We start from the raw sequence: 21,953 nt of genomic DNA, 5'->3' as shown, positions 1-21,953 counted from the left end.
TTCTCTCACATATTCCAATCCTCAACCCTGGAGAATTTTTTGGTGCAAAACAAAAATTGTTTCCTTTGAATTTCAGTCAAGCCGACATGGAGAAGCAATAATCTGTTTTCCCTTCATATTATAATATGCAGACGCAAAAAAAAAGGAAGGAAGCAAAATATTCTCTGACACAACGAACTTTAAACACACTAAGATGGACTAGATATGACTATAGCTATAGCTTCTCTTTTTAAATATCAGTGAATGAATTTTTATTAAAATATATACAAATAGATCTGAGGGGACTTTCTCAAGTATACTTCTAGTTACAGCATCTCACAAATTTCATTTTACCCTTTGCTAGTGTATTAAAATGTTGTAAAAATGTCTGGCACTCACATGACGTATACATAATATTTTATTTGATGGCAACAGTTTGCCAGTTTTTGCGCATATAAAGTACAACAAGGGGCGAAAAAAAAGAAGAAAGGCATTATTGAATGCATTTTGGCCCCCTTCTTCTACCATTTCGTTTTCTGTCTTCCACTTGCGCACTCTCTTCTTTTAACCAACATTTTTAATGCAATTTTGCTAAAGTTTCTTTTTAGATTTCACATCACTTCACTTGCTGGTTTTATTATTTATTTATGCCATTTAATAAAAACACAAAATATGTTGTGAAAATTGTCAAGGGTTCTCGATTCGGCTGACTCTGCAGGCATCCATGCAAGCAACCAGCCAGATGGTTAGGAAACCAGCAATCTGCACTTTAACAACTATTTTCAAATGTTTGCTTGTTTGGTCATCAAAAAAGTTATTTTTTGATTGACTTTTGGTGATGTAATCAAACTTTGTATATATGCGAGGGTCAATCGGTATGTAAAATATGTATGTAAAATTAAATTTATCAGGTCCATTTATCCACTTTCTTAAGGCAAAATGGTTAGGGAAATGTGTACTCTATTTTCAAGCGCTCGTAACAAATTTTTTTAAATTGGATTCAAAAGCTCCTCAATTCTATTAAATTTAAAAGCTAATATCAATATATACAAGTTTAGTATATTTTACTTTAACAGAACTCTATTGTTTAACAATTAAAGCTTTAAAAGCAGCAAAAAAATGAGAAAAAAAAACAACAATTAGTGAATAAATAAAAAAATTGAACAATCAAATTTTTAACAAAACTAAAATTAAAATCGTGTCAACTGATAATAACGTCCTTATGTTAGCTTTGCTATTTATGAAACAACCCTTGTTTATGGGAAACGAATGAAATGTTTTATAATCAACTCGTTAGTTAGTTAAGACAAACTTAAAATCTTTTTTGTTCGACTTTTTATAAATGCTTCATGATAAAAATAGAAAGCGAATAGCAAAAAAAAGGGGGTGAAATCATTTCCTTTTATTTTCAATTTAGTCTTAACTAAACAGGCCTGCAAAGAAAATGAGCAGAGAAGGAAAAATAAAAATAAATAAATACTTAACAGCAGTAAACACACTCACACACACACTCGTCTTTGCTTTTCAACCGTTTGCTCATGCTTCTTTTGCTGGCGTTTTTTTTTTTTGTCTTTCAAGTTGGTCCTTCTGCTGGCAAGGTCCTTTACTTTACTCCTACTTACACAAGTATGTGTAGCTCTACAATATACTAAATAAATACGCAGCAGGTAAACTTACAGCGGGCAAACAGCAAGTGAAATTGCATTTTTCCTCCTTTTCTTTTCCACCCCATTTTATTCCTTTTATTTTTTTGTGGGAGGATACAAGTGGATGATGGGGGTTTGATGTTTTTTTTTTTTTTTTGGTTTTTTTGGCCTCTTTAGCAGTAACTTGACTTAATTTTTGGCACTCTGGCAGGGAAATACCAAGAGAAATGTACAGGAGACGACTATTTGGATACCTTAAAGTTGGTATAAGAAAATTAAGTTATGTGGGAAAAACATGTCTTCAACCAGAGTAGTACAGATGGTTTTCTAAATACCACAGAAATTTTAAAAGAATGGAGTTATTCCTTAATATATCAGTCCCCATTTATTATCTTTAAAAAACTATTAATCACTTTTCATCGTTTTTGGTTCTAGGACGCGCTAAGAGCGCTCAGCTTGACTGACGATTAACTTGAAACAATAGCAAATATTAACTTCTTGAAGTTTGGTTTGTTTCTAGTCATAGCAACCTTGTCGATATCAACTCTCATACACATATCCCCAACTTGTCTTGAAAACATAAATGTTGAGATCTTCAGCCTCGCTGGTTGGTTAAAGTGGCCTTCTGCTTGTACGTGTAGTTTTGCGCTCTCTATCCTTTTATATTTTTTCTTCTTGCTCTGTTTTTGTTGGTGTTAAATTGAGCGGGAAATGAACAGCAGCCGCCAGTCATCAGGCAGCGAGCATCTTCAGTTGAGTCAAAAGGGCTCACTTTAAACTATTAAATATATAAAGGTGAAACTGACAGAGAGTAAGCTAGAGAAAGAGAGAAAAAGGCAGAGCCGTCAGCTATTTATGGCCGCATAACTAGAACACTAACAGGGCATCTCATACCCGCCGCCCCAATGCCATCAACAAGCAGCACTCATATGTCAGTCTATGAATGACTGGCACTAGCTTTTCCCCTTTGCAGGGGACCATCCACTTTTCAACTATTCCTTCTCCTTTTTTTTTAGTTTTTGTTTGTTTTCTTTTTCTTTTTTTTTTTGTGTGTGTGTGTTTTTGGGTCTCTGTTTGGTTTTCTATTTTGGCTGATTTTTTTTTTGCCTTTTGAAATGTGTGCAAAGTGGCGTCAAATGTCAGAGCTGCTTAAATCAGCCATAGGAAAATGTATGTACAAAGCAGTGAGACAGAAGCCGTCCGTTGCGGGTGCCACATACATAGTTGGGTGAAAAGTCAAAAGAAACACACATACACACACATAGAAGCACTAAGAGATATTCAGTCAGTTGGAGAGACGGAAGTAGCATTTTCAAAAAAGCAACAAAGCGCAGCACATTAAATGTGACAAGGGGAAAATGGGGGGTAAAAAAAAAGTTGAAGAAAAAACTGAGGGGAACCAAAGAAAACGAGCAGCAGTGATGAAGGATTCCAAAATGACATATGTTTGCTTCTGTAGGTAAGGCTACTTATGATAATTTCAAGAAAATTTCAGGCAAAGTGAAGAATTTATTTACTTTGATGTGTTCAACTTACAATAAGTACATACATATGTAAAGCGTTTAATCCCTTCTATCCTTAACTAAAACGATAGTTTCATAGAAATCCCTGTATAGTAAAATAGACATAAGTTTTAGTGTCCATTAAAAAGAATCTCAACACACATCATGCAAAAAGGAAATTTCAATTAAAAATTTCATTCGAAGAAGGTAAACTTTGTGCATATGTCAGTAACAGTTGCTGTCATAATATCAAAGTGAGCATAGACCACAGCAATAAATTAAAATGAAAACTAATTATAAAGCACACCACCGTAGTAACAAAAGTTCAAAAACTCCTCAACCCTATACACGCACACACATGCACACGGACACATTAATTTACATTTACTTATAGAAATTTTATAGAAATAACCTTAAACACTTATGCAGTTTGAACCTTTTCAAAATTGCTAAATACATCAACATTAGAAAAAAAACTGTCAGAGGCAGTTAAAAACTTTCTCTTTTCGACTCCCTTTTCCCTGGCTCATTCAATTTTTGTGACATATCACGCATACGCCCAGTGAACCCTTAAAAATTTAACTTCCCTTTCGAATGACACGTGCCCTGACCCTGCCCATTAAGCTAATAATAAATGTCACAAGCATAAACACACACACACACACACACACGGAAAAGATGGCTTGTATGTGTATTAGTTTTGTTTTGCTTTTTTTACATATGTAAACATAAATGTTTAGAGATTATCAGAAAGTTTTTTCTAGTTGGTTTTTTTTCAGATTTATATAAATTTATTACCCAATGTTTTGTTTATTTCTCTATCTCTATATCACTTCTCGTAATGGGGATTAAGTTCATACACACACACACATACACAAATACCCGAAAAACTATGCCATTTATTTATTTATTTGCTTGTTTTATTTGTTTGTTGTTTCTGTGTTGGCGCCCATGAAAAACTAAAACTAATTAGTAAATTAAAAGTTGTAATTTATATAAAAAAACTAAAAAGGATAAGTTGACATAGATTTTTAAGAGACACGCCTAAAGTCATGAAATTGAATTTAAATTGGCAAGCAAAAGTTTATCTAAATTATGCTAATTGCTTAAGATAGAAATGGAAAAATTAACTGACTTAACGAAGTCAAAGAAAATTAAGGTCTAGATAGCTTCAACATAAGGCAATAAGTTAGAAAATCATCTTCACTTTATTCTACCTCTGACAGTCAATGAATCTTTTGGATTTTAATAAATTTCTTTAAAATTTTATTATTTGTATTTTGCTTTGTATATATCTAGTGTAGGCTCTTTCCCCTGATATAAGATTGTGCATTTGTGTTCTACCTCTTTTATCCTATATAACAATAAAATAATGAATGAAGAACATTAGTTTAACATTTCAAAATTAATTAAATAGAATCTAAGACTCCAAGAGCAAGCATAATGGAACGCTGTTGTCGCATCAAATAGAATACAAAGTCTTTAAATTTCACCTAGCATTAAATAGACTACACAAAGAAAATATTTTAGATAAGCATTTCTAAATTGATTGTAACTTTCAACAGTGCTAATAACATTTTTTGATTTATGATATGCCGGCTCGAGGTCAATTTGTTGGATAAATAAAAAACAGTTGCTTTTATTTTACTTTAAATAACCAATCGCTAAAATCAACAATTTTTCGATTTATTCAGAATTCGGAACCATAAAAGTATGCTACACTTTTTCCACAATGATTCGAACTTATAATGCTGAAGTTTCTAATACCACGCGAGATATATAAAAGACAACCATTGTGGCATACTTACAATTAATTATGGAACTCCCGATTTTAAATTCAATTTAAACATTTCTTATCTATTGCTTTATTTACAAACACTTTTTGTTGTACTTGTATTTATTTGTAATCTATCCTAACGGGACTAAAAGCAAATTTCATAAAAATGAAATTGAAAAAGTTTCAATTTTTCTTATTGCTTAATTTACATTTGCAGTTAACATTCAACAAAAGATAATTTCAAAGCTGATTCAGCATTAATTCCAAACAAAAAATGTACGAAAAAAAGAGAAAACCTTTTTACTATAATCCGGAAAAAATTACAATTAAATCCATTTAATAAACTCGTTGAATATCAGTCCGTTAGCCATTGACTTTTGGGGGGTCAAAAGGAGAAAAAAAAAACGCAAATAATGCCCTTGGGGGTCAACCTCATTAACTTTGATGCTTTGAGACCGAGTGGCACGTTTTTTTTCCAGTTGAATGTGAGAAATGATGATGATGATTTCACAAATTTTCAATTAAAACTCCCAAAGACCAAAAGAGGAGAGGCCTTTGTGAATATTTGTATTCATTAGCCATCAACACCAAACATCCGTTGATAGAGATGATGACGATGCGGAGGCGCAGAGGGATGATGACGCTGATAATGAAGCCGGAAGTGACCTGCACTTCAACTTTTTCGGTTCGCAGTGCAATCCGCAAAATAAAACAGAAACCCAACACACACAAACACACACACACACACAAAGTGATGGTTAATTAAACTTATAAAATGCTTAGAAAAGCAAGGCGTTGATTTTTTTGTTTCTGTGTGTTGTTCAACAACAAAATCCGGCGACTAATTAAAAAGTGTGCGCGGCCGAAAGCAGCACAAAACAAAAATGGCTTCCAAATATAAAAGAAGAAAAAAACACAACATAAAATATGGCACCTCACTAAGAATGGTATTGTGGACGGGGGCGGACCATGCGGTACTGTGATGCAGGTAGGGTGGGCAACAGGGTGAGGGGATGGCAACGATGACGGCGACAATGTTGATGAGTTGACAAATATTTTGTCAGCCCATAATGAGTTCACAAGCCCAGGGCCGAGGCAAGGTGGACGCTGTTCATTAACAAAAATCCTTGAGAGGACCCTTCATCTGTTGGGGGGCCTTCAACAGAAAGAGCGGAGAATTTGGAAAAGGGGACGTGGATTGGATTGTAAAAGCTTGACCAGCTGCGTGTTAATTACAATTCAACATTCCCTTCTGAATGTTAACCGCAAAGGCAAAACTTTTTCAGTTAATTCAGATTAATTTTGAAATATTACGTATACGACATGTGTAGGGAAAAAGAAAATACATTTTTTAATATTCATAAAATTCATGTAGTCAATATCCTTGAGAACTTTGCCTTTAATCTGGAGTTTTTCACCTGGAACATGAAAATTCAACGAGTCTCATTTGTCGAATTTCTAGCATAATGATTTATAAAGATAAAACCCATAAAAATTTTTTACCAATTTTTATTTACTACACAATTTTTATAATAATATTTTAACTTGTGATTGAAGTTAAAGATCATCTGTTTCGTTTTGCCTATTTACATTGCCTATTTTAGTATAACTTTTTCCCACCTTTTCAATATCCAAAAAAAACCTCAAGAAATCATCAAGAAATGTGCCATATTCCAGAATTTCCCAAAGCATTTTTAAGGAAATTTGTATTCATCATGAAGGGTTTTTTTCAAGGATTTTTGGACTAAGTTTTTATATATTTATGTACTCTACGCGATTGTTGACTTATTTTAATTTATAATCTTATCTTAAATCGAGCCTAGCACGCACATTTATCATATACCATAACAAAATATTTAATTACTTTTCATAAATTCTTCTTCTTTTTAATATTTCTAAGTTTCACTATCGACTAAAAAAGCAAAATTGTTATACTTATGAATATATATTCCTTTTAAAATCGTTTCAAAATATTATAATTAAAAGCCTCAAATTTTATTTCTTTAATTATTCCTTTAACATACACATAAAAATTTTTAATTATTTTTACTATTAACTTTGGATGAAAGATCTCTTTTGTAGTAAATCAAAGTCTAGAACCAGTCACTCTCAATATATGTTCCTTTATATGAGAAAAGCTTTCAAGCTATTACGTTTCAGTCGTTTCAGCCATTAAGTCATTAAAACCAAATATACGCATATAGAATATATATAGAGATATTCCTGCTTAAGTAAAGAGGCACTCGCAGCACAATATATACATATAAGTATTTGTATATGTATGTATGTGTATAATATGAATGCATATTTAAAAACCTGTGTGAAAAGATAACAACAAACTCAAAGGTGTCGTTTGCTAAGAAACAAACTACGGGGCTTGTGAGTGGGAGAGAGAATGGTGGCACGTGCTGTTGATGTTGATGTTCATGTTGTCTCTTTCTCTGTTGGGAGGTAGCAAGAATACATATACAAATTACATTTCATGAAATATGCAGAAACTGGAATAACCAAAGACAAACAAAGTAAAGTAAATAATCATATGCACATTTAACTACACACGCTCACGTACTCACATATACTCACGCATACACACACACACACACACACACACACACACAGTAAGGTGGCTTAGAACACTTACCCAAATAGGTGCTATTTGTCAAAACCCAAAAGATTTTTAATGGATCGACCATAACTACGCAGGCATAAAATATTCCACTTGATCCAGAGGAAACACCTTCAATTTGTTATTTTCTATTGTAATTAATTTATTATTATTTTGTTGCCGATGTATACACTTCTCCTCCTCGTCTTGTGCTTGTGGTAATAGTTAAAATAGCAATTTGGCCATATCCAGTTAATTAGTTTCCGTTTGCTTTAGTTGTAAGAATTTTGTTGCATTTGTGTTTCTTTTGTGATAATTTTGTTGGCATGATTTGATAGCTTTTAATGTTGCTTAATAGACTTTGCATAATCGTTTATTTAGGATTTTCTTTGGCACTTTTCCATTACCTTTTACACTGACTGTACACATAAACAAATTAAACGTTTAGAGTCAAAACTATTGAAAACTTTTGTTTCAATTAGCAGGGCTTTGCATATTACAGTTTTCTCTTAGCAATTCTCAAATGTTCTTCAAACAAGTTTGCCGGCCATTAGCCATAAGCCAAAGTAACAAACAAAAGGCCCAACAGTACAAACACACACACACACCAAAGCCATGCCAATTAACGTTTAGGCAAATGGGCCTAAGGAGTTTATCCTTGCCACTAAAGCCTTGACCTTATTCCTTAGGCTAAAAGCAAGCTGCTACTAGCTTTTGCCGTTGTTGTTCTTTTGAATATTTTATTACCACTAACCATTTGCTTGAAGATTTTTTAATGCTAAAGTTTTTGTTAACAAAAAGTAATTAGTGACTCAATTGCTTATCAAATGGAGCAGCTTACTGTTAGCGGTTTCACTTAAATTGGTTATATTTATGAAAGAAATTAGCTCTTAACGCCAAGTCCATACCAGTCCAGTCAGTCAGCCATCTTCTCTTTAGTCTCGTTGTGTCTTGTCAAACAATTTGCCATGCAAATTTATACAAATTTCGTTCACTTTTTTGAGCAGCTGCTGTAATTTAAAGAGCGAGACTCACAGAAGGAAGTTTTTTTACTTCTTTTTCAAATTGCATTTTTCCGTCCAAGCAAAAAGTAGGAATGAGAGCAAACAAAAAAAATGGAGGAAAGTCAAGCTTTGCCGGAAATACAAAAGCATAAACTTTCCGGCCCACAAAAACTAACCGCAAGGACTCAAGAGAAAGACCATGGAGCCAAGCTGAAAAAAGTGTGACAGAGTGAGGGAGAGAGAGAGAGAGAGTGGGACAGAACATAGAGTTAGTGAAAGTCCCAGTGCGGCAATTTGGTGAAATGTCTAAAATATAAGGCGCAAAATTTGGCGGAAGTTTAATGAATATAAACTTGTCTGATTACAAAACCAACCGAAATGCGAAAAAATAAAAAATCGAAAAGCAAAGGAAATAAGTCAAGTAAATTAATTTTGAAACTTGGCCATTTACTTAATCTGCTCGATTTAATCTTTTAGCCTAAACATACGAGTTCCAATCTTTTTACAGACTTTGATCTAAACTAACTTCAATTGATTTAAATCTACTAGATTTATTTTCCATAAAGATCACTTTTGTCTCGAAAAGGAATATTCCCAATAATTATCTTCTTTTTGGCTGGAAACTATATTCTTACTTTACGAATAACTTTGGCAATTATAATTTAATCTTCATTCAGGTTTATTACTTTTTGGAAGCCGTTTCATTTTAATATCCATTCTCTTATGGTCACTTCTAAATTATGATTCTTGTCTCGGTTCGTAGTCTGTATTTCTTTTGCTCGAAATTTCATAAATTACCATTTTTGCCATTGAGTATAAAATTCTGTACACTCTGGGCAACACTTTGGGAGCAACTGCAGGGTGTACTCTCCTCTGTCGCCCCAGAAGCATCTACTTTCTATTTCCCAGTTGTATAACAGACATTTGCTAGATGTTGTTGTTTTTGTTACTCTTTATGTTGAGCAAATGGTAAAAGTTTTTTTTACATCTGTGTTTTTACTTTGTTTTCACAATTGTTGACGTACAACACAATTCAAATGAGCGAAGTGACTGACCCAGAGAAAGAGAGGGAGAGAGAGATAGATAGAGAACGACAGAGAAAAACCATGTTGAAAACTTAAACTTCAACATCAGCAACAACTTCAACTCGCAACTGCAACGGCAACTTCAACTTGAGGCAGTCATGGAACATATGCAAAAAGCAACAATGTGAGAAGCAATTATAACCAGAATTTTCCTCAAAGGGAAACACAGAGTGAGAGCGAGCGAGAGAGAAAGAATGAGGAAAAAAAAACATACCCAAACTAACAAGTTTTAGCTGCTACCGAGTTTTCAAATGGGGGCGGCCAGAACGTGCTCATCAGTAAGCTCTGCGGCATCAGAGAATATATGTATATGGTATATCCTATATAGAATCTACAACAATATGCATCTTAACAACTTAGCAACGCATCAAATGCGCTTAACTATTCAATTAGTTGGAAGACAAGTGAAACGAATAGAACGGGATAAAAGATGGGAGATTACCACAAGCCACAAGGCGGTGAGACAGATGTGGGCGTGGCGTGGTTGAGAAGCTCTGGAAATAGAACGAGAGAGGGATAAAGTGGCATTGGCAACTTTTCGCCAAAAACTTTCTTTGCTAAAAACAAAGTAAACAAAATGCGGCAAGCGCCGAAATATGCACACGAAATAATCAATCGACTCATTCTCTTTCTATCTCTCTCTCTCTCTCTCTCTCTCTATCTTAGTCCCACTCAGTTTCTAGTACGCAATGGCAACTTAAATAAAATGTAATTAATTAGTTTCTTTTTTGGGCTTTTTTGGTCTGTGTTTGTTTGCCCAAAGTGTTTACCGAAAAGTTGTGTTAAGTAAACCAAAGACAAGTCAGTTGGAAATTGAAGGCGTAGTTCTGGATTATGCCTTCTTGCATTAATTCGATAAATATAGTACACAGAGAGGGGAGTCCCCCTTTCATTCATTGAACGATTTCAAGCATAAATAATTCGACAGAAGCTTAAAAGATTTAGCTAAAGTTTTTCACTTAATGTCCAGGAAGAATTTGCAAACACAACAAATAATTTACACAAAATTCATATTAAACATCAGCTTACAAATAGAAAATTTAGGAAAACGACACATTTTATAAACGGCAGGTAGAGATTTAGTTGATTTTTTGTCCATTTAGCTAAATTAAAGTTAATGTCAAACAGAAGGGAAATGTGTATTATGGGATTGTCCTTAAAGCCTTTAGTATTACATAGTCCCTTAAAAACTAAGTCCATCCATTCAGTAGATAAATTTAATAATATATTGATTTGTATACTGTGAGATATGCATTACACAATTAGTGCAAATGAGAAATCCATTACATTTTTTGTTATGGGGTAATCTTTGTCGAAACTGTTTAATGAAGTTTATATATATTTGTGAATAATAGCAACATCGAATAGTCGTAGTCATCTCTGACTTCAATGTTACCAAATTTTTGCTCTTTACTAGTCGTTTTTCTTTTATACACTTTAAAAGTTTATTTGTAATACGTTAGGGATCACAGGATTTGTTGAAATTCGCTTTCGATTGGTATTTATTTATTTGCAAATTTTCATAGACATGCACTTAAGCCCCGTGTTATTTGTTTACAGTAGGTAAAAAAGAAAATATATAAAAATGGAATGTGGAAATGGTTTTCAGCTTGGAACTGCTAAGCTTGGTCAAACAGCGTTTGGTCAGACAAATACAGTTAAAACGGCTACTACTACATCGGTATTCGGAACTTTCTCGCACGCAGCTTCAGGCACTGCCGGAACCAAATATGAGATCTTAATATCCACCGAGGCTCCAATAGAGAAAGAAGATCCAATTAGTCTTGATGTTAAAATGCACAGCATTACAGCCATAAAGGAATATGTAGGAATGTCAACGGATGAATTGCGCTGGGAGGACTATCAAGCTGGGCGAAAGGGTCCAGAAACAATAAGTGCACTTGGAAATGGTTTTCTCTTGAGCACGCCAGGCGAGGATATCGAAATGAGGGATATTTCAGAAAGAAATGTTTATGGACAGCCTGCTACCATTGGCTTTGGGAATTTTGTATTCCAATCAGCAACCCCTCCACAAAACTCATTCTTTGGCGCGAAACAAGAACCCAATAATTTCATATTGACATCGGCTACAGCTGGGGCGGTTTTTACACAGACAATTGGTGGATTCTCTAGCACAAGTGGTGCTCAGACGGGATTTAACACTGGAACCACTGGAGCTTTACCGACTGCAAGCTTGTTAAATTCCACCTTAATTCAGCCGCCTTCATTCTTCTCAGAAGGCCTGCAAAATACAAATGAATCACTTTTTGGTAACAGTTCATTTGGAGGCGTTTTAGGGGGAAATGGACTTGGTAATTTTACAGCATTCCAGCCCATTACTAACTCATCCATTTCAAATAGTCTTATACGGGAAGTGGCTGATGCATCAACCCAATACGTAACTCCTTTAGGTTCTCAGACAAAATTCGAAATTTCTACCAATTCTACTGCAAGCCAAGCAAATATTACCTCTGGCGCTGACAGCTGCGTGGAAAAACTTAACCAGCTGAGGCTCTACAATGACTTAAAAGAGATCGAAGTCCCCGACAATGAATTCAAGCTTACACGACCGCCCAAACGATTGATTTTAAAGCCAATTGATAAATCTCCACCAAGGGTAACTTTTGATTTGGATCCGATTGTCGTTGATGAAGCTCGTAAACAAAATTCTTGGTTGCCTAAGAACACTTGCGAGCATCGAGAAGAGCAACACATTAAACAACCGCATCCAACTGGCATAGTGCTCCAACGAGTTGATTACTATACCATACCTTCGTTGAATGATCTTTTATCTTATTTGGCGAAGGATGGTTCCTGTGTGGTACCAAATTTCACTGTCGGCAGAGAGGATTATGGAAATGCCTATTTTGGCGAGGAAATCGATGTAGCTGGCTTGAATCTAGATGAGATAGTCCATTTTAACAGAAGGGAAATATGCATGTATCCGAATGACGCTAATAAACCACCCGTCGGCCAAGGGCTTAATCGCAGTTGTCAGGTTACCCTGGATGGAATTTGGCCACGCTGTAAAAATAGTCATTTGGATATCAAAGATCCACGCCGCATAATCGAAATGAACTTTGAGCGAAGGCTACGTCGTTGTAATGCAGAAAGTGATGCGCGTTTTCTTGAATATCGCCCGGAAACAGGAAGCTGGGTATTTCAGGTCAAACATTTCTCTCAATATAGCCTCAATGAGAGTGATGAATCGAATGAAATTGAAGTATCCGCCAAGTAGATCCCAATGCTATATATAAATCCAGTAATTAGTATATTTGTCTACAGTCTTTACATGTTTCAGATTTTATTATCCACTTGTAGCAAACCAAAATGGAGTTGCCTAATTCTATTATATTTCAATAACTAGTCAAAATTAAATGTTAAAGTAAAAAAATTCTTGTTATCTATTTCTATCTGCAAAGCAATCGGAATAGCCTTTTGTAGCAAGCGGTTTCTTTCTGTTTCTAGGGTCGTACAACTGGAGATCTTCGTTCAAAGTAGGATTCACTCAGTTGATCAAGTAGCTTTAGCAGATTAAAATCCTGAAGTGAGGAAAACTTAGGTCTTCCTATTCTACCTGACATCCTTTAGAGGATTACTTAAGGTGTTTTCAAGAGAATATTTCTTTTCACAATATTAGCTTAAACATTTTTTTTAGTGAATTATTTATCAGTGAGGAGTAATTTGTAAAACTTGTTAAAGCTTTCGGGCGAACTTTTCTTTTACAAAACTTTAAAACTTCTACTTCAACGATCTTAATACTGCAAATTGAAAAGCTTCCGTGACTTTATGAGAGTAGCATTTGAAATACCTAAAAATTTTCGCCAATTTTTAAAGCACACAGTTTTCTGTCATATTTAATAAACTTATTAAATTGATGTGTGCTAGTTGGATATTTGACAGGTTGTGGCATAGCAACAGGCGAGACAATTATTGTATCTGAACGTTGATATGGTAACCTATATAATCGTATTATAACAGAAATATCTCATTGTCATTGTGAAGAAAAGAAACGTGCAAGAGTGAGATTCGTTTTTGGTCCTAAAATGCTATTTAATATAATCTAATCGAATAGAGAGAAAAAAAGACACAATCGAAGAAGAAAGAAATGTAAAGAATTGGATTGGGACGAATCAGGATGAAGTGGGATGGCGCTCCTTTACAGGAAGCGGCGTTAAACACTTGAGCAACGACCAAATAACTAACCGCAAGTGGAGGGCACACACACACCACAGACAACACGGACATAGCGGGAGACATGTTGGCCAGAGCATTTCAGAGCTCACAAAGTCCTCGAAGGAAGTGAGAAAATAACATTTTAGCTTTTTCCGGTGCGATGAGAGAGGGTGTGATGGTGAATGGGTGGTGTGAAGGCGGGGCATGTCCCTTTTTGACTTGGCGAAATCCTAAATGCCAGGCTGGTAGCCTGCCATGCCTGTTCGTTAGTTGTCACTCAGCGTCTGTCTTGTTGCTTTTTGGTTAGTCTGACGGTCGGTCCGATGTTTGGTCGTTTGGTTTTATTTTATTTGATTTTGCCTCCCTCCCTATGGCGTTCTCTTTGGTACTCTGTGTGTTTCTCCTTATGCAACGTGTCGAGTTGAATTTGGAGTATTTATCGTGCTTTTATTTTGTCAACATTTTTGTTTCTCTTTCTTTTTTCTTCGTTGCCCGAAAATGAAAATAAATTCAAATGATTTATTTACGAGCATTTGATTTATTTGATTTTCAGCATTTTCCTCTCTCAGTCTCATTTCCCCTTCTCCAAATTTCTATATGTGTGAGTGTATGTGTGTCTGTGTGTCGTATTGCAGCAATTTCCTCACCTACCTACCTCGGTCCCCTTTAAATCCGTCAGCCAGCTAACATTATCCCATCGCAGCATGAAAATTGTATTGTATTTGCTCAACTCGGTTGAGTTCAATTCAGTTGAGTTGGTGATACTCTGGCAACATTGGAAAATTTATTTTATGCGCAATGTTTATTTGATTTTTTCCTCCACTCACTTTTTTAGTCAATAAAAATTCCTGCACTAAATACAATAAAGAAATATATACGCATATATGTATATATGTATCTATATGTCACACATGTGTGGAAATTATATATGGCCGTGTGGGGGAGCCCTGATGGAATGCCCTTTTTTTGAGCTTCAACTGTCGATGGAAATTAAAAACCTGTATTAAATTATTAAACAAGAGGAGAAGATGCTGTGATTCAGCTAACGGTAAAAATTTGAAATAATTAATTTCATTAATATTACAATTTCTTCTCAAAGTCAATCTGCATGCTCTAAAAATAAAATTGAGCCTTCACTTTCTAATTTGATTACAAACTTCTCGAAAAAAAGCGTTTTAATCGGCCCCTTAAAAAGAAACCACATGTTCGACCTGCCACTCTTCTTCTCACAGACCTCTCACCACCCACATTCCTGTATTATCTACTTTTTCTTTGTTCAAACTAATCATATCTTTGCAATAGTCAAAGCAATTATGCTATCTGCTAATTATTTGTGTAAGAGAGATTGCAGAAGCAAGTGCTCTCTAATAAAAAAGTGGAAAACACTTATAATTTTAATCGATTTGTTTAGTTCATTATGACCTTATAAACTCAACCCGCCCTTTCCCCTTTATAACCGAATCATAGACTTACTCGAAACATACCTGATAGTCTTATCAAAATAGTCATAAAGAAACAAATCTAAACTTGATTATGTCAATAGGAATACCACTGCCACAAAAATTCTTCTTAAATTTCAGTAAATTGTAAGGAAGGAAAAAAAATACTTCAATATTTTAGTAAAGACAATAAAAAATACGATTGAAATACGAATGAGTATTGAATATTATAGATATCAGTTTTCATTAATGGATCATTAAAGCATTCTTCTTATTGATTCTTATTGATTTATCTTGATACAATTGAATTGATAAACTGTTTGTTCTTTTATTGACTGATTAAAATTCCCTTGAAAGACAAACAAATTAAAAACTTTTACCAAAGTCGAAATAGAAACAAAGTGTAAATCTCATCAATTTTACTCGACATTATTGGCTTTATTTATTTGTTTGTGAACATTTTCTACTAAAGAAGGGGCCGAACGGAAAAGACACAACTGCACAATCTGACACATGCCAGAGGCGAACGAAAAAATTGTGGCAAAGTTTATTTTTTGGCTTTGTTTTTTTGTTTGTTTGTGTCTCTAATGGCGTACAGAAATCGTTTTTTATATATAGTAATATGCACACATATATAATTGTTTGTAGGTATAAGTATTTTCCTTGTCTGGTTTAGTTAGCACAAGTGTTTATGATATTTTGATTTTATTGCAGAATAAACTTTTTCTTATTCTATATGGCCAAAAGAAGTTTCTTAAGTTTGTGTGAAAAAAGGCGTAAGTGTAGAGATTGTTTTGGTGTCGTACTGATGAGACTACGAATACAGGGTCACCAATCAATCAGTGTCAGAAGCGCTAATATGGTATTGAAAATGAAATACACTTACTCAGAATATACACTCTCTGATATACTAAAGATACTTTAAAAGCCTTTATATTACTCTTACACAATTAAATGTAATTCCAAATTCAAGTAACCAAAAATTAAACTTTTAATTTTTGCTTTACATTTAAATTTAAAAGATCATAACTTAATCAAAGCTTAGTTATTTTTAACAAATTTAAATTCAACTAAATGACAATGACTCATTACATTAAACTGCACAACAAACATTTGAAAAAACTAAAAGTCTTTTCCGTAGTTAATGGCTCTTAAAAAGAACAATTAACGTTAATAAGCGGAAGACAATAGAAGACTTAACCCATTCAACATTGAAGCCAAAAAACCAAATGAACAAAATGAAAATGTTAAGAAGTTAAAAGAGAGGCCACTAAATTACATATATTTTAGTCAATTAGATGAAAGGATAATATTTTGTATAATAAGAATAGAGGAAGAGCACCCTGTACACAACTTGTGGCCCAAATATTTTCTGCCATGTGACATAAGCATTTTGCTTGGCAGAAAAAAAAAACAAAATGTCGAAAAAAAAAATTCTTTTATTAAGATTAAAAATAACAAAAGCGCAGTTTGTGCTCAACTTGGAGCAGAAGATGGAAGAAAAACTTACATTTTTGGCGGCCTGCTGATAAGCTAAAACCAGACACACTTGGCCCCCTTTTATTTTGCCATTGCCATTTGCCATTCCCTTTTTCCCCATTCTCCCAAATCCGCATTCCCACATTGTGCCATTCTGTTTTGGTGTTGTATATTCCGTATTCAAGTGGGTGTCACGCATAAATTTCATAAATATAAGTGTCATTATTTCTGCCTTGCCATTTTTGTGGCCAAACATTTTTTGCCGCTTTCGTTTTGAGCGAGACAAAGTCTCATCAGACACAGACGCGGCCACACCCCATGACCTACGCTTCTCCACTCCACTCCACTCCATCCTCTATCATTCTCCATCCTCTTTTAGCGCCACTATGCCCTTGCCCTTTGTCACGTGCCAAAACTTTTGCCCATATACACAAAACTCATCTAAATGGCGCAATTGTGCACAAAGCTCACATGAAATTATATTTTCCCCATTCCCCCACACTCCACTTAGAGATGAGATCGTGATGCGAAAGATTACAAAAAGTAAGTGTTCTAAAAAGCAAGCAGTATACATTTTCATCAAGACGTTACATAATAATTGGATATATTTTAGCTCAAAATGTCAACTGTTTTTAATTATTAATTGAAATTTTATAATTTGTCAACTATCCTTTTGAGCTGACTAAGTTCAAGGAAACAGGAGTTCCGGCGAGTGAGATATCTTTAGATCTCTTTGATTGCAGGGCCAGTTAAAAAGTTTTTTCCTTAATAGATTTTAGTTAAATAATCTTAAATCAAAAATGACAACAGAACAAATACACTCATGATCCCCTTTTACAACAGTCAGTAAATGAGATAACAGTTCGCTTTATCGGAATTTACTAATACGTTTTTTTCTGTTTCAAATCAGTCATTTAAGATCTAGGCATTCCATGTCCTGATTCAATAAACACACATTATGATAATTCAGTCCACTTTGTGATATTACTATTAGATATTTATGCATGGGCACATTCGAGAAAAGTTTAATAAGGTCTAAAGGGTATCTTTTCAGATTTGTTAATACCAAATCAAAAGCAAATATCAATCTGATTATCAGAGAGGACAATTGAATATAAAAATTAGCTGAAGCACTTATTCGAGAAAACAAACTCCTCCTAAACAACTTTTCGATGATAATGATCAGAGAATGTAATCTCAGATAGTAATCAACAAAGGAAACATTTGGATTGAGAAATATCTCTTATATATTTTAAAAATATCTCTGGTAGTTTTTTATAACTTTTCTTTTTTTTCTTGCCATTGAGTCACGCTGTCAGCCATGGTCGTTTGAGGCAATCGGTTATCATCGCTGTCAAAGCGGCAAAGTTGAATGCCTTTTACGAAACTGGGATGAGTTTGCCAACTGCTGCTACTGCTACCACTGCTGATGCTATGCTGTAACTGTTGGTGGTGGTGTTGCTGCTGCCAGTTAAAGTGACATCAATCAATGGGCGAGGACAACACCCACTTACACACACACACGCATACGCACACTTGCCTTATCAGCAGTGAAGCATGTAATACCCATGGCTCTCGTCGATTGTGTTTGGCTCGTTATATGGGTGGGAATAAGGACCACGTGGCATATGAGTGTTGGCAACGCCAATTGATGACAGAATGGAAGTAAATCAATTATTATAGAACAGCAACAACAACAACAACAACAACAACAATAACAACAACCACATTAAATATGTAAAAAGTTCAACAATAAAATGTATGTACATATATCGTTTGACAAATTGTTGTTGTCATTAAAACGTAAAGAAAAGAAGCAAGAAAAGTTGTCATCACAAAGGACTTGTGATTTGGTTTCTTTTTTTTATAATTTTCGATGCTTATCGTGGATAAAAAGGAAAACATAATAAATTTGTTCGGCAATATAAATACAGAGTAAAGAGTGAGCTCAGAGAGGGAGAGAACGGGTGCTAGATCAATAAACCCGATAAGCCGAAAGGGAACTTTAGTCAAAATACTTTTTATGACCAACCTTATTTACAGTTTAACATTAATTTTCTCAAGATTTATTTGCTCTGATTTCTAGCAATAAATATGCAAATTTTCTTTTGCCAAAATACGAAAAAAAACAGCAAAAAAAATATGAGCAACAAAGAAAGGAAAACTGCAAAAAAGAACAACATGTAAGAAAGAACTCATAAAAAATGCATTATGAAAGGACTTTACTTCACAAGAAAGGAGAAACGAACGTAAAGGGAAAAGGGTAAATCCTAGGCAAACAGAAATCGAAAAAGCCATAAAACTGCACAAAAAGTCGCCACAAACTAAAACAAAAGAACATTTTTTCCACAAGGGTTCGTTTTGCCTTAAAGTTTTTACCAAAAGAAAAAAAATAACCTTAGGTAAGACGACATTTTCCAACAAACAACAATGTTAAGTGGAGCAAGTGAAAATATTCACAGAAAGTTCTTTAATATGCTCAAAGTAAAAATAGTTTTGTCCCAAGGAAATTTTAAAAAAAAATATTAAAAAAAAAAAAATAATGATGATGTAAGACTATTTTCACACCTGTTTCAAATACGACGAAAATGATTTTGCCATATAATTAAGAACTGATTAAAAAACAGAACAAAATGGGGCCATTTATGTTCGGAAATTGAGCTCATTTATGAATTTTTTATTTGAAAAAGGATTCACAAAAAATATAGGAATAATATTCAGAAACTTTATTAAGTGCTTTGTGGGTATCAAACCCATAAATACAATTAAATACCTACTATTTATTGAAGAAATTCGTAATATAATATTTTGGAAAAACTTGAGTAGAGTTTTTAATTCCTTTTATCCCACAAGAAACATAATGTGTTAATAATCTACTTAGAGAAATTAAAGTAGGACTTAAATATATAAAATTGCTATATATTTGAGAATTTTAATGTTGTTAAAAGGTGAAACGAGCTTCTTTATCATACCTACAGCTTGAAGAAGCTTTCTATCATACCTACATATGATATACATTAAATGAAGTTTGTTAAATTAAGTAAAGACTGAAAACTCAATGCTTTCAATAATAAAGTATTAAAGCCAAGCTAAAACTTTTAAATCTATCTATTAATAAAATTATACATAAAGTCCAACATAGATTTTATGATGAAAACATTTTCTATTTACAAATTTCTTTCTTAAATTCATGTAGATTTAAAAATGTTTCCAGAAATAATTAATAAGTGTGATGGCAAAGAGTTTTTATATTTTATGACAATTTTTTTTCTCACTTTATTTCCATTATCAACTGGAATACTTAATAAGAATACTTAAGCTTTATTTAAGCCAATTCTCTTATTTTGCTTGCCGTAGTTACACTTTGACTTTTCACTCATAATGTAGCCGACTTATGCACACTCAGTATTTTTGGGTAACTTTAAACCAGCTTTAACAAGTTTGGTTTGCATCCCTAAAAGAGTTAGGCCAAAAGAAGCGTTGAAGGTGGCCAATGAAATTTGCCAACTTATGGCTTTTCAACTTTTCACTTGCTTCTACGTCTTCTTTTACCCACTTCCTTGCAGCATATAAAAATCCCCAGTTAAAATGTCTGTTTGTATGTGTGTCCTAGAAAAACTCGTTCATCAAATCATTTTATGGTAACTACCTAACAGATTTTTGTGTGCGAGAAAGAGAACGAGTGATGTAGAGAAATCCTGCCAATGCAATGTCTCATATGCAGCAGCGGCGACAACAACAACAACAGCAACAATGAGTAGTTGCATCTAGAGGAGCGACTTGGCTAAATGGGTCACACGGTTGAGTGCATTTTTCGGGCGGCATCAAAAGATGTCGAAGAAGTTGATCCCCACTCACCCACTTCACCCCCTTAAGTGTCCCCTTTAGTCGTTTGCCTATGAAATATGCTAATGATCAACTTGAGACATGTTGAAATTATTGTTAGGCAGCAACCTTCAATAGTCAAAGATTCTCTGACTATAAATTTCAGCACTTAAAAGATGAAAAATATATGCTTAAATTTAATGCATGATACCCAGTACGAAAATTGAAAAAACATCTTTGACATAACTACTGCTTTCAAGCAGCTTTCTTCAGAAAACATCTTCGAGCATATAAAGTATATATATTCTTGATCAGCCAAACGAGATGGGGTTATTTTTCTATAACACTCCAACTGTAAATCCTACCCTATTAAAGCTACAACCATTTGGATATAAAGTTCTATATACTACAGGGATTATCTGTATATTATAGCCAAAAGTAGACCGACCTTCTGTTTAAAATATTATTTTGAACTTGAAGCCAAATAATAAAAAGTTTTGATAAATGTCGATAGGGTCAAAAAATTTTGTTGAAAAGTTAAATTCTTATTCTTATAAGAGTTTTTATATTTGAACCAGGCTATACCATCATTCTCTTGCTCTCTCTAGGCTGATTAAGCGTTTGAGGCTTTGCGAAAATTTTAGGCATTGATAGACGATCTCTGAATTAGCCCGCGATGACGATTTAAGTAGGTAAGTTTTGCAGTAGCAAGTCAAGACACCGGCTTGTATATACCCTTTTATTTTTATTATTACTATTATTATTATAAGTATAAAATATATTTGCAAACCATCAACCTAACTATATTTTACAAGCACTGGCAACTAAGGCCTTCGGCCTGGGACTTGAACCCGGATCCTCGTTGTTAAGTTGCCTAAATGACTGTGCCACTTAGACAACTCATCTACCGATTCATATTTTCCCTGACTTGAATAAAAAATCGCTAAGCTTTCAGATCGAATCGAAGCCAAATTTATTTTTTCTAGTTTTATAAGTTTTTTGAACTGCATCAAAAGTGTATACTGGCCTAGCTATTGAATATATATCTTAGCCAAGTGGTAGTGTTGTTTTTGCTTAATTATTCAATTAAAACTTTCGACAATCATTAAAAAAATATATATTTAATAGAAGTATTATTTCTGCTGCAGAGAATCTAAGGTTTAACATCTGGAATTTTAAGTTCAAACAGTTCCCTGCTACATACATTTCGATGACTCAAATATGTATACCCACTTTGTGAGTATATGCTCTCAGCATATATGCATAAGGCCAAGTTTTTATGAAGTGTTTTGTGTCTGGGTCGAACGGAAAAAGTTTCCCCTTTTTCTGCTGTTCTTTGATGCCTGCTAATTAATTCCATTGGCGCTTTACTTCATTACGGGAGTCATATGATTTTTTGTGTTCCTTACGAACATTTTACATAATTTTTGCTCTTC

The 21,953-nt window shown here is 34.0% G+C and overlaps 1 protein-coding gene across 1 annotated transcript; it reads left to right on the top strand.

Annotated features, from left to right (window-relative positions):
* Positions 1–10,972: 10,972 nt before the first annotated feature.
* Positions 10,973–12,870, top strand: LOC124460408 (nuclear pore complex protein Nup98-Nup96-like). The gene is made up of 2 exons (XM_047011081.1): positions 10,973–11,096; positions 11,159–12,870. The coding sequence occupies exon 2, from the start codon at positions 11,184–11,186 to the stop codon at positions 12,834–12,836; it is 1,653 nt and encodes a 550-aa protein (XP_046867037.1). The 5' UTR covers positions 10,973–11,096; positions 11,159–11,183; the 3' UTR covers positions 12,837–12,870.
* The last annotated feature ends 9,083 nt before the right edge of the window (positions 12,871–21,953 follow it).

The sequence above is a fragment of the Drosophila willistoni genome (assembly GCF_018902025.1).
Source record: "Drosophila willistoni isolate 14030-0811.24 chromosome 2R unlocalized genomic scaffold, UCI_dwil_1.1 Seg200, whole genome shotgun sequence".
In the NCBI taxonomy this organism is placed as follows: Eukaryota; Metazoa; Arthropoda; class Insecta; order Diptera; family Drosophilidae; genus Drosophila; species Drosophila willistoni.
This window is presented reverse-complemented; position numbering and strand designations above follow the sequence as displayed.